Source organism: Giraffa tippelskirchi, chromosome 10 (genome assembly GCF_054371585.1).
Source record: "Giraffa tippelskirchi isolate mGirTip1 chromosome 10, T2T-mGirTip1v1.2.pri, whole genome shotgun sequence".
Classification (NCBI taxonomy): domain Eukaryota; kingdom Metazoa; phylum Chordata; class Mammalia; order Artiodactyla; family Giraffidae; genus Giraffa; species Giraffa tippelskirchi.
Window position 1 is genome coordinate 144,530,044 of NC_137284.1, and position 13,264 is coordinate 144,543,307.

Consider the following 13,264-nt stretch of genomic DNA (forward strand, 5'->3'; position numbering starts at 1 on the left):
ATCCACCCAATCTAAAAGTGGAATCCCAGAGCAGACAGCAGTGCAACGCGAAGGGTTCTCCTGAGCCAAACCCAGAGGAATGGCAGCTGAGCCAGCTACACTTGGCAGTGCTGTCTCAGTAGGTTTTGTAGAAAATTGTATTTCCATACATATACAGTTTTATGTCTTTTAAAGTTACGTGGATTATCAGACCAGCGCCAGACTATTTGCTCCCATGCTTCCTGATGGCCCAGGAGAGGGGCTACTACCTACCTAAGCTACGTTGGCGACTCCTAGAGCACATGCCCTTCTCCCTTTTCTAAAGCCCAGGACTGTCATGTGCAGTGGCCAATTTTTTAAAAAGCTACAGGAGGTAGATTTAATGTTTAAGCCATTAAATAGGTCACTATTCTAACCATTTCTGACGCTTTTTTTTTTTTTCTCAAAGCCTAAGTTCTTAGGGTGTTTGCTTTTTCAAAGAGATATTTGCCTTTGTCCTATGTCATTTCCCCATCAATAATGTAGGACATTAATGTCTTTCTTTTTTGGTTTGGAACAATTTCCAAATGCATCAGGACCCCTACAGTAGTCATTACCTCATCTATTTCCATACTGAAGATTTACGTGTGACTTCAGCTGGAGCTATTTGAATTGGCCCACAGCCACCTGTACCCTCAATTTTCTCTGGGCTGTTTGGAAGCATCACAGAGAAATATGAGATGGTTGGTGAGAGCAGAGTCCTTCATCCCAGCAATGGCTGCGTGGCCAAATGCTTGGCTCAATATAGGGCATGGAAGGCACCATTCAAAGCCAGATTCCAGTCTGTCGTAAGGATTATATTTCTGTCATCACAACATCTCCTTGACAGTCTCACCAACTGAAAAATTCCCAGCAGAAGCCCAGTGATTAAATTCTCCTGGAGCATGTTTCTTTCCAGCTTCTGGAAACAATCTACTGCAGTCCCTTTTCCCCTTGCCAGAAAACCCAAAAGATCTCTCCGTTTCTAAGACTGATGTATGAAAACAGATTCCTCTTTCCACAGCTGAAAATAATGCCAACAGTTTGATGTGGAAACAACTAAGGGCAGATGTAGTCCCCATCCACTGAGAGGCTGTTCCGACCTAATATAGTATATCATCTCTGTACTTTCAAAATGACACGTGACCAAAAGTGGTTCAGATAAGCGAGGCGGCACCACTGGACTTCAACTTAAATGCAGAGAGACAATCATTTATACTCACATGCAGAAACACAAGGGAAACACTTGGCTTATGTCTAAGAGCAAAATGGAAGAAAGCTCAGAAGACAGTGGTTTAGTTTAAAGCAAAAAGGGTCACCCACTTTCACTCCTGCCTTATGCCCAAGTCCAGCAGATGTTTTCTCTGAAAGTGAGGAGACTTTTTCTCCTGATTCTTTAGTTACCATAGAGTCCCTAACAGAGGTACCTGTAAGTACCTACTGGTCTGTGGCAGGATGAAAATCTGTGATTCTACTGCCAGTGAGACGTTTCCAGTTAGACTCCCAACAGTAGTCGGCACTAAGAACATTCTGGCAGGGGAAATAGAGAAAAGGATATATTTGACCACCCTGTACATGAAAAGTGGGGCTATAGTGCTATCAGGTATGACCTCGGAACCTGGCAATAGCAGGTGAGGCATCCATCCGAATGATCCAGGCATCTTGAAAGTCTGGCAGTGGAGCTCGTAAAAGAAGGCTTTGTCCTTGGGACAAGGCTCCCTCAGGGTAATGAAAACCAAGACCTTAGAAGGAAAACCTAAAATGGGCCCCCTCTCACCACTGTACCCAAACCTATTGGCCTCTGTGCAGGACTCCGGCGACTGTTTTCTTAAGTGAGTTATTTTGACATATGTTGCTACTTTTGCTTTTGCTGTTTTATTTCAAGTCGATTAGCCTGCTTTCTACTATCAGTCAAAAAGCCAAAAAGTAAACGCCGTCGCAGTGCTCCATTTCCTGTAACCACAGTTCCCACACATGGTTTTCTGCTCTGCAATTTCAACAGCACTTAAAATGGAGTGGTTCTGCAAACCCGCTATGGGCCTTGGTGAGAATCCACTGCCCATCTCTACTGCAGCAAAAGGCAAAGATGGCTACACGTAGGCAGTACGGAGCTGGGCCAATAGCCCGAGCTGAACCAGTCCTCCATGGCTCTTGGCAACAGTGCCGCCACCTGGGCTGACCCCTGGGTCCCCCCTCCGAGGTACCACTCAACCCAGGCAACTCCCATGCCACCTTGCCGCACCTCAGAGATATTGCACACAAGCGGACGCTATCTATGTGGCACTCCCAGCTCCTGTATAATGAGAAAGGGTTAGGGAGGGAGAGGAGACATGCAAAAGGTCACTAAGTAGTCTCGGTATATTTAGTCTTGGAAGTGGAAGCGGTTTTACAGTTGTATTTCTGCAGAACATCCAGAGGGTTTGAAAAGACCTTCAGGGTCTCGTGGTCTTCAAAGACTGAATGTAAAGAGAACAGATCATGTAATTTTTTTTTTTTTAAATCGATGGGTCATTACAGTAGAATTGTGCGGTACAGGGGAAGAGTGAATGCATAGGGGGGCGAGGGAGCAGTGCCATTTATACGAACATCCTTGGATCTTTAAAATAAATTATACAGGTGAACACAGAAGTTCATGCTACTTGCTGGAAGCAATAAGGATCGAATTTTGTGGAACTCGCAGTCCACAAATCTCCAGGTATCCTGCCTCGTCCTCAGTGGGCTATCATGTTCTGTGGTACATCTTGGTAGCCCTTAAAACTGGTGGCATGGTCTCAGATAGATTCTTGCAGGAGAGACAGATTTATGGATTCCATCAGCTTCTTCCAGGGGAGCCACCTGATCGCCAGGAGGGCACAGGTGAGATGCTTGTTGAGGTTCTCTCAGCCTGTCTACCAGGGTCAAACAGCAGTTTCCAGGTCCTCATGGCCAATGATCTTATAATTCTGGCGGCTTTCCAGGTAGGCAGCCAAGTCTGGGTCCCCGGCCTGTTGGGCTCTGTCTTGAGGTGTTTTACCCTGTAGGTAACAGTGAAGAGGAAAGAGACACAAACACTTGGGAAAACATTTTTTAAAAAGTCATAGGAACAGAGCTGCTCAAAGATAACTCACTAAAACTGATCTTTCCATGTTTTCTGTTTGAGTTGATGAGATACGTTCTCAATCTGTTACTGCATCAAATGTGTGAGATATGCAAGTTCAAGAGAGACGATCACTTTTCAGAAGTGGGGCTTCCATCAAAGGAAAGGGAGGTTCATAGAGTAACTAGGTACACAGCAGCAAATCGTGCAGCACAGGAAGAATGAGAACCTAGATTCTCTTCAAAGGGGGATAGAAATCACTGAACAGAAAGTAGGGAAATAGGCATTCTGATTTCTAGTTTGGAAGTCTTTCCGTGATACTAAATCCTAGGAAATAACAAGCAGAAACAAAGGAGGAGGGATGATCAGAAACAATTTAAAGGGGTTTCTTTGCTGGTTTCAACGTCTTCAGTTTGGTTCTCCCTAATTTAGAACTATCTTATCTCCCTAAAAAGTAAGTTAATTTCTGATAATAAAAGTGATGGGTGTTGAGTAAAGAAATCTTGGGAAAGTAGGAAAGCATAAGTAAGCAAAAATCACCAGTAACTTCACTATACTAAGATAACTGCTGTTAACCTTCCCACAAAGTAGCTGTTTTCTTATTTCTGTAGCTCTATACACAATTATTTTTATGAAAACTAAATCATACTTTGTTTATATACTTAGGTAATGTGCTTTTGCACTTAATAACATATAAAACCTCTATGTCATGAAATGCTCTTCTGCATCATTGTGAATGACTGTATAATTTTTTTTCAGTCTATTATAATGTTGGGTTTCCCTGGTGGCTCAGCAGTAAAGAAGCTGGCTGCCAATGCAGAAGGAGCGGGTTTGATCCCTGGGTTGAGAAGATTCCCTGGGGGAGGAAATGGGAAGCCACTCCAGTAGTCTTGCCTGGGAAATCACATGGGCAGAGGAGTCTGATGGGCTACAGTCCATGGAGTCACAAAAGAGTCAGATACAACTTAGTGACTGAACAACAACAAATTATAATGTTACATGTATATTTATTGATTTAGGTCATATCTGAATGGTCTAGTGATTTTCCCTACTTTCTTCAATTTAAGTCTGAATTTGGCAATAAGGAGTTCATGATTGGAGCCACAGTCAGCTCCCGGTCTTGTTTTTGCTGACTGTATAGAGCTTGGGCTCCAAAATCACTGCAGATGGTGACTGCAGCCATGAAATTAAAAGGCATTTGCTCCTTGGAAGAAAAGTTATGACCAACCTAGACAGCTTATTAAAAAGCAGAGACATTACTTTGCCAACAAAGGTCCATCTAGTCAAAGCTATGGTGTTTCTGGTAATCATGTATGGGTGTGAGAGTTGGACTATAAAGAAAGCTGAGCGCCGAAGAATTGATGCTTTTGAACTGTGGTGTTAGAGAAGACTCTTGAGAGTTCCTTGGACTGAAAGGAGATCCAACCAGTCCATCCTAAAGGAAATCAGTCCTGAATATTCATTGGAAGGACTGATGCTGAAACTGAAACTCCAATACTTTGGCCACCTGATGCGAAGAGCTGACTCATTTGAAAAGACCCTGATGCTGGAAAGGATTGAGGGCAGGAGGAGAGGGGACGACAGAGGATGAGATGGTTGGATGGCTTCACTGACTCAATGGACATGAGTCTGAGTAAGCTCCAGGAGTTGGTGATGGACAGGGAGGCCTGGCATGCTGCAGTCCATGGGTTCGCAAAGAATCGGACATGACTGAGTGACTGAACTGATGTATATTTATACATGTAATATTTCTGAAATGAGGCCAATAAATGTAAGTCAACAGTTAAAGGAGGAACGGTCTCCATTCTTTTGAATGTTTATAGACTTACTTAACCATCCTTGACACTTCTAATTTTTGTTTAGTAGTATCTACTTAAAAATTACATTGTTTTAAAAAATTTTGTTGTAGTTGATTTACAGTGTTGTGTTAGTTTCTGCTGTACAGCAAAGTGAATCAGTTATATACTCTTTAGATTCTCTTCCCATATAGGTCTCAGAGTACTGAGCAGAGTTCTTGTGCTATATTATGTCCTATTACATTAATTTTATGTACGTACTACATGTAAAATAATGATTCATGTACTATTGTACATGAGTATATGTGCTAGTTAATGGTAGCTGATGCTTCTTATCGTGACATGGGGTTGTAGAGTATGAAATTTGTGTTGGTTGTTGAGGATTTTTGGAAAATTTAATACTGATGAGGTTCTTGATGTTTGTGGAGCTATATCAATAACATTTCAGGGAATAGTTTAAATAGAACTTCAGCTTTGGGTGTTGATAGTGGGGCTATGGCTTCTTCCTTGTGTCTTAGGGAGGTTAATTATACTCCTTTTCTGGTTTACAAGACCAGTGTATTTAGTATACTACAAAGACTTGTCTTCATTTTAAGAGATTATTTTTGATTATACTAGTTACTGGTATTAGTACTAGGATGAGAAGGAAATATATGATAGATGCTAGTTGTCCAATGATGATGAATGGGTGTTCGACTGGCTGTCCTCTGATTCATGTGAGTGTTAGTAGGTCTGCTACTAGAATTCAGAATAGGCATTGACTGAATGGTCGGAATATTATGCTTCGTTGTTTGGATGTGTGGAACAGGGGTATGAAAATGAGGATGAGGATGGAGAAAACTAGGGCTAGGACCCCTCCTAGTTTGTTGGGGATTGATCGTAGGATTGCATATGCAAATAGGAAGTATCATTCGGGTTTAATGTGAGGAGGTGTATTGAGTGGGTTTGCTGGGGTGTAGTTGTCTGGATCTCCAAGTAAGTCGGGTGTAAATAATACTAGTAGTATTAAGGCTAGAATTAATAATAATGCGCCTAGGATGTCTTTGATGGTGTAGTAGGGGTGGAATGGAATTTTGCCCATGTCTGATGAAATTCCTGTTGAGTTGTTGGACCCTGTTTCATGAAGGAAGAGTAGGTGAACTATAGCAAGTGCTGCAATGATAAATGGGAGAATGTAGTGGAAGGCAAAAAATCGAGTGAGGGTTGCTTTGTCTACTGAGAAGCCTCAGATTCATTCGACTAGGTTTGTGCCAATGTATGGGATTGCTGAGAGGAGATTAGTAATGACTGTTGCTCCTCAAAATGATATTTGTCCTCATGGTAGGACGTACTCTATAAAAGCTGTGGCTATTACTGTGAATAGGAGGATTACTCCGATGTTTCATGTTTCTAGGAAGGTATACGATCCGTAGTATAGGCCCCGTCCTACGTGCATGAACGGGCAGATAAAGAATATAGATGCTCCATTTGCGTGTATATCGGATAATTCAGCCGTAGTTAACGTCTCGGCAAATGTGGGTGACGGAAGAGAATGGTATCATTGTGTCGGATGTGTAGCGTATTGCTAGGAATAAACCTGTTAAAATTTGTAGAATGAGGCAGATGCCTAGTAGGGAGCCAAAATTTCATCATGATGAAATATTTGATGGGGCTGGGAGGTCAGTAAATGCGTTGTTTAAGATTTTCATCAGTGGGTGGGATTTCCAAATGTTGATCATTAGTGTTCTTGTAGTTGAATGACAACGATGGTTTTTCATATCATTGGTCGTGGTTAGATTCCATGCGAGAATAATGATGACATACATTGTGTTTATTTTAAGTATTATTTTTGTGATTGGTTTTGTAGGGTTTTCTTCAAAACCTTCACCTATTTATGGGGGATTGGGGTTAATTGTGAGTGGTGGGGTTGGTTTTGGAATTGTATTAAATTTTGGTGGGTCTTTCTTGGGTTAATGGTTTTTTAAGTTTATTTGGGGGGTATGATGGTGGGTTTTGGTTATAGTTATCTATTTATATATAATAGTGCATATATGTCATCCCCAACCTTCCAGTTTACCCTTTTCTTCTTTGGTAGCCGTAAGTTTGTTTTCTACATCAGTGACTCTATTTCTGTTTTGTAAATAGATTTATTTGTATCATGTTTTTAGATTCCACATAAGTGATACCATATGATATTTGTCTTTCTGTGTGTCACTGACTTCACTCAGTATGACAATCTCTAGGTTCATCCCTGTCACTGCAAATGGTATTATTTTGTTCTTTTATATAGCTGAGTAATATTCCATTGTGTATATGTACAAAATGATATTAAGTTCTAAGGAAAGGATAGAGGCATGATCACTGTACCAGATAAATAGTTTCATGTATAAAAATGCACACAAGTATTACAGAAACTATCAAAAACTCCTCAGCCTCATCTTTTGCAATGGATGGTATTAACTTCAATTAAGTCTGATCCTAGTATCCTACAAGGGCATGTGGAATAGAAGATAAAAGGGATGTAACAATGGCTCTAGACTCTCTAAAATTTTTACCTATTTAGTTAGGATTTAATACTTAGCCATAGCTTCAAGTTCCTATAATTTTATTCAACTTGTTTACAGTACTTGTAGATTATCTTGTCTTTTTTCTTTCAGAATATAGACGATTTACAATACTGTGTCAGTTTCAGGTATACAGCAAAGTGATTCGGTTTATACACACACGCACACATATCCAATTCTTTTTCAGATTCTTTTCACATATAAGTTATTATTACAGAATATTGAGTAGAGTTCCCTGTGCCATACAGTAGGTCTTTGTTGATTATTTTATATATAGTAGTATGTATATAAAATAGATACATACATATTTTATATATAGTAGTATGTATATAAAATAGATACATACATATATAGTAGTATGTATATAAAATAGATACTCTCTCAATTTTTCCAAAACTTTCACCAAAACTCCTAATCCCTCCTCCCCCCACCTTTCCCCTTTGGTAACTATAAATTTGTTTTCAAGGTTTGTGAGTCTGTTTCTATTTTGTAAATAAGTTTCTTTTAAAAGAGATTATCTTGTCATCAACATTAATGAAGTTGAGATTCCCAGTTTCCAAATAGAGGTGGAGCGGGTGAGCCTTTGAGTTGATTTTAAGGAGCCATTCTCTATCGAGAGAAATTCTCAAAACATTGCTTCTCTCCAAAAATTTCCAGGAGCAGATCCAGTCATAATTATGATATTCAGCTTTCACCAAGCATAAAATTAGAGAATGGAAAAAATTAGAGGGTCCCTGAAAAGGATGAAGCATAGCTCTATTACTTCAAACAGTAAGCTCTCTAAAACAAAATGTTGGGTGCAAACGTAGGTTATACAATGGCATGTAACAGCTTGACTTTACCACTTGCAGGAAATGAGAGAGAAAAATGGACATACCCACATGTGAGGAGAAATCATTAAAGTTTTAATGGTATATAGGTCTAGATTGTAGGATTTCTAGCAATTTTTACTTTTTAAAAAATTTTTGCATTGCAAAAGTTTTCTGTGAGGCTGTAGTATATTTATAACAAAAATAATAAAGCTTTGCACTTTAAAAAGAGGACATACATACATAACACAAAGTAGAAACATCAAGGAACATTGAGCCCCTTTATTAAAAAAGAACCATCTGCTCTGGGGCCAGGTCTCCTGCCCACTCTTTTCTTGGTCCCTCTGTTTCATCTTGCTCCTCCCTTCTATCACCTGAGTCGAGACCAGTCTCTGTGGTGAACAGGCAAGGGCCCTGCTATGTTAGAATGGCCCCAGCAAGGAAGGCCAAGCCCACCTCAAATCTTGGCTTCTGCTGATCTTGCTTCCATGGGTCGTGTCTCTCACTAAGGTTACACATCAAAGCACTTGAATGCAAATATCATCTGGGAAGAATATCACAGTGAGTAATTATCTGCCATTTGGAATCTTACACCCAATTAGCTAACCAGACAGGTAATAGATCAGCTAGAAATGAGGACCTGGCTTAATGAATTCAATAGTCTAGAATTATCAGAATTAAGGCAGCCAGGGACCTCAGAGAGCAAGGATCTGGTGGGTCACAAGGGAAGTGAGGAATCAAGCGCTGAAACTGGTTCAGAAAGGACAGAAAGGTCCATATCAGAGAGAAAGCTATGTCACAATGTACTGCAGTTGGAGGAAACTCCAGAGTGCAAACCACACATGGCTGCCATTAGATTTATTTAAGTGATGAGCAATTCTGAAGTCATCAGTAGGCTTCTAAGTTAGCTGTTTCTTGTCTACATTCATTGATGCCAAACTTAGGTTACTTAGCACATACTTAATGAAGTCCTCACTTATACATTAAAATTCTTCTCTGTAACCTGCTACAGTTAAGTGGCTTGTCCTTTCTTAGAGAGTGCTTTAAAACTCAGAGCCAACCATGACCATGACCTCAGATCATCATAGCAAATTCCTCTATGGGATTGATCTCTATTAACTCTTCTCTCTGCCTCTCTCCCGCCTTGAGTCCTGAGGTCAGAGTGTTCAGAGGTCTATGAAGCCCCTTGGACAAGCACACACCCTCCCTTTGTGCTTATACATTTAAACTGCAGTTTCTCTAAATGAAACACTTTATTTTGTCCTCCTTTTTCCAAAGCCCCAGGCACTTCCATAAGTACAGAAAGGACGCCTTTGCTCCAAGGCACTGGAGCCAGAGATCCTGCCCTGGGGGAGGATGCCTGCACTCACTCATCAAGTTACCTTGGAGTCTGTCTTTCTCAGAGATGCTCCTGCGTCCACCAGAAGCTGGCACACGGCCCGGTTCCGCTGGCAGGCTGCCTTGTGCAGTGCGGTCTCACCCCTAAATCAAAGATGAAATGGGTAAAGGGCTGGAGGCGGGAGTGGGGGTGGGGTAAAAGGAGCAGGGAGGGAAGTGAGGGTCGCATCTTTCCCCTGCTGCTGACCTTCTGTGCACCTAGGCCACTTTCCCACCTATGGTTGAGACCACAGTTGCAGGGCACAGACAGGGGAGGTGGCTGACGGGGGTCCTAAAAGTGTTGGCTGGTTAGGTAGGCTGAGTGATTTTGTTTTAAATGACCACTGTCTGATGTAAGCAATGTTCGGTGGCGCTCTGAAATAGACAGATGTCTGTAGATGTGTCCGAACAGTGTGCAGCCACTCTGTGTAGACATCAGGACATAGCCGGAATGACATGAGATGAAGTACACACAGGGGCAGCAGTGGAGCACCACATCGCAGGGCTCGGTAGACTACCTGGCCCTGGGAAGACCATCTTCTGGGACTTGACTTCAAAGACCCAGGAGACACCCACTCTGCCCGACCTACTGAGTCCTTGTGAGTGCAAGGGGAGAGGCAGTAAGAACTCTGGGATCAGCAGCCTGAGTCACCTCCGGTTAGCAGCAGGCCTGAGGTCAGCCCACTCAGGATGGGGAATAGCCAAGGCAAAGTGACCATTTCGCCAACCCCCACAGGCAGCAGAGGGAGGAGGATATTCCCATCCTGAGTCTGAAATCGAAAAGACACTTAATGCCAAGCTAGGGTGAATGACGACCTTGCCGACGGGAGGTGTGGTACGTGAACAAGCTCCCATAGCAATGGACGGTTTCTTCCTGGTCAGTGACTCGTGGCTAAACCCCTTCTACTTTTCCTTCTTCTGGTCTCCTTAGCCCTTCTCCACTCCACTGACTCAATGGACATGAGTTTGAGCAAACTTGGGGAGATAGTGAAGGACAGGGAAGCCTGGTGTGCTACAGTCCATGGGGTCACAAAGAGTCAGACACAACTTAGAGACTGAACAACCACAACTCCACCCCACCCATTCTTTATCCTTGTATTTCACTGCAGTTCTCTGGAGGCTCCTCCTGGCTTCCAGGGTTAGATGTTTTTAACCTTTCTTTGTCCCTGCTTGGGGAATAGTAACTGCTGTGCTATTCTGGGAATAAAAACGTTGACAACAAATGTTAACAGTTTGGGGGCCAACTGCAGAGCTGGTGAGTTTCTGAACCAGAGTTCCTCTTCTGAGGCACAGGACATGGAAATGATTGGAGTCACTATGTTCTTGGTTCTCCAGTGATTGCATATAACTTGTCTCATTCTAGATTTAGCACAGAGAAATTGTCTCACTACACAAAAAGGATGCCTTAGGGCATTAGGGTTTAATTTGCTTATAAACCTCAGTTGAGAAAGAGTAAATAGATGAGTAATTAAGAGCTAAGTACATTAGACTTCTCTGGCATTCAAGGTGCACCAGTGCAGAAGTACCTCCCTTGAAGGAAGTTCTAAATGACGACCAGCAATGGTTACATATGCAATCATCATGACAGGTACTATCTATTTTTACTGTGTAATCTTTGATTTAGAAGATTAGCTCTACAGTTATAAATACAAGTGAAAGTAGACATTTTTGTATGTTCTCAAGAAGACAATCTAGACTATATAATGTAAGGCAACACTCACGTTTCACTGTCTGTCATATCCAATAACTCGGACGGTCCTAAGGAAGAGGAAAAGCAAGATGCCCATCAAAAAAAAGTTCAAAAAATTACCATTAAAAAAAAAAAAAACAACTGTAGGCACAGAATTAAAATACTTTGGGAGGCTGAATAAGAATTAAAAAAGAGTAGTTACAGGGATAATAAGACCACCTCTCCCTCCAAAAGAGAAATGCTTCCTCCCACCTCCCCCTCATCAATCTCTCAATCAATCATCACCAGGCAATATGTAGAGAATGAGAGATAAAAAAGAATATGGCCTCTGCCTTCAAGAAACTTTCAAACAAGCTGAAGAAATAAAATTAATAGGGGTAGAATAAATTAAGAATAATTAAGTGGCTACCTAAGGAGGAAAAGGAGAATCAGGTGGGCTTTAAAGAATATTTTTAGCACAGGTTGTTAGGGAAGTTCTTATACAGCATACCATTAAAACTACAAGAGACTGTATTATTAAGTGTTCTTTATCTGACATAACACTTAGCAGCATACACTAAGTCAAGACATTATCTACCCCAATTTCTTTATTTTAGAAATAGAGTAAAATTCTATTTTTCATAAAATTTCCCTCCCCAAATCTGGAAGGGATGTTATATATAAACATCAAATGGTTCTAGATGCTTCATCAGGAATCGAAATATTCTGAGCTTTCACATTCATAACTTTTTATTTGTTCACTAATTTACTCAATTCAACCTGCAAACACTGCTTGGAATGTCCACCTTTCCCCCTGCTGCACTACTGCTCTCCTCTAAACCCTTCCTGCAACTTCTTACCTGCAGGTATCAGCTGATACACACTTTCTCCATAAAGCACTCTATTACCGCATTCCTAATATTGCATTCGATGCGCTGCTCATGTGTTCCCTCATTTTGTGTGTTAACCCTATTTCCTACAATTGTGAGGGTAATATAATTAACCATCAAAACTGAGAGTATCCCTAACAAGTAGGGATATACAATCACCTTACTGATCATGACACTTGTCAAGCCATATTAAAATTACCTGCTGTCTTGTCTCTCTCCACAACTAGATTCTGGAAAACCCCTTGAAGCTGTGGCAGATCCCTTGTCCAACACTGTGTCCTTCGTTGGTGACTGGCATAGAGCATGGTGCCAAACAGAGGCTTAAATGTTTGTCTGAATTAATGAATACGGAGCCTGGCAAGCTACAGTCCATGGGGTTGCAAAGAGCTGGACACAACTGAGCAAATGATACACAAACGGAAAGATATAGTGTTCTTGGATTGGAAGATTTGACGTCAAAATGACTATGCTACCCAAAGCAATCAACAAATGTAATCCCTATCAAATTATCAGTGGCATTTTTCACAGAACTAGAACAATACAATTTAAAAATTTTATGGAAACACAAAAGACCTTAAATAGCCAAGGCAATCTTGACGAAGAATGGAGCTGAGGAATCAGGCTCACTGACTTCAGACTATACAGAGCTACAGTAATCAAAGTTGTTTGGTACTCACCCAAAAGCATATAGATTAATGGCACAGGATAGAAAGCCCTGAAATAAACTCAGGCACCTATGGTCAATTAATCTACGACAAAGGAGGCAAGAATATACAATGGAGAAAAGAGAGTCTCTTCAATAAATGGTGCTGGGAACACTCTACAGCTACAGGTAAAAGCTTGAAATCAGAACATTCTCTAATACCATATACAAAAATAAACTCAAAATGGATCAAAGACCTAAATGCAAGAACAGATACCATAAAACTCCTAGAGGAAAACATAGGCAGAACATTCTGACATAAATTGCAGCAATATCTTTTTGGATCTGTCTCCTAGACTAATGGAAATAAAAACAAAAATAAATGAGACCTAAGTAAACTTAAAAGCTTTTGAACAGCAAAGGAAACCATAAACAAAATGAAAAGACAACTTCCAGAATGAGGG

The 13,264-nt window shown here is 41.1% G+C and overlaps 1 protein-coding gene across 3 annotated transcripts in view; it reads right to left on the bottom strand.

The window, feature by feature from the left end:
* Nucleotides 1–2,339: 2,339 nt before the first annotated feature.
* The window catches only part of DGKI (diacylglycerol kinase iota), a 486,267-nt gene continuing 475,342 nt past the window's right edge, over nucleotides 2,340–13,264 (bottom strand). For all 3 annotated transcript variants that reach the window (XM_081533024.1, XM_081533025.1, XM_081533023.1), the window contains 3 exons: nucleotides 11,320–11,356; nucleotides 9,604–9,703; nucleotides 2,340–3,011 (listed from right to left, as the gene is read on the bottom strand). In XM_081533024.1, coding sequence (XP_081389150.1) covers nucleotides 2,895–3,011; nucleotides 9,604–9,703; nucleotides 11,320–11,356 — 254 coding nt within the window. In that variant the 3' untranslated portion in view covers nucleotides 2,340–2,894. The remainder of the gene's footprint in view (nucleotides 3,012–9,603; nucleotides 9,704–11,319; nucleotides 11,357–13,264) is intronic.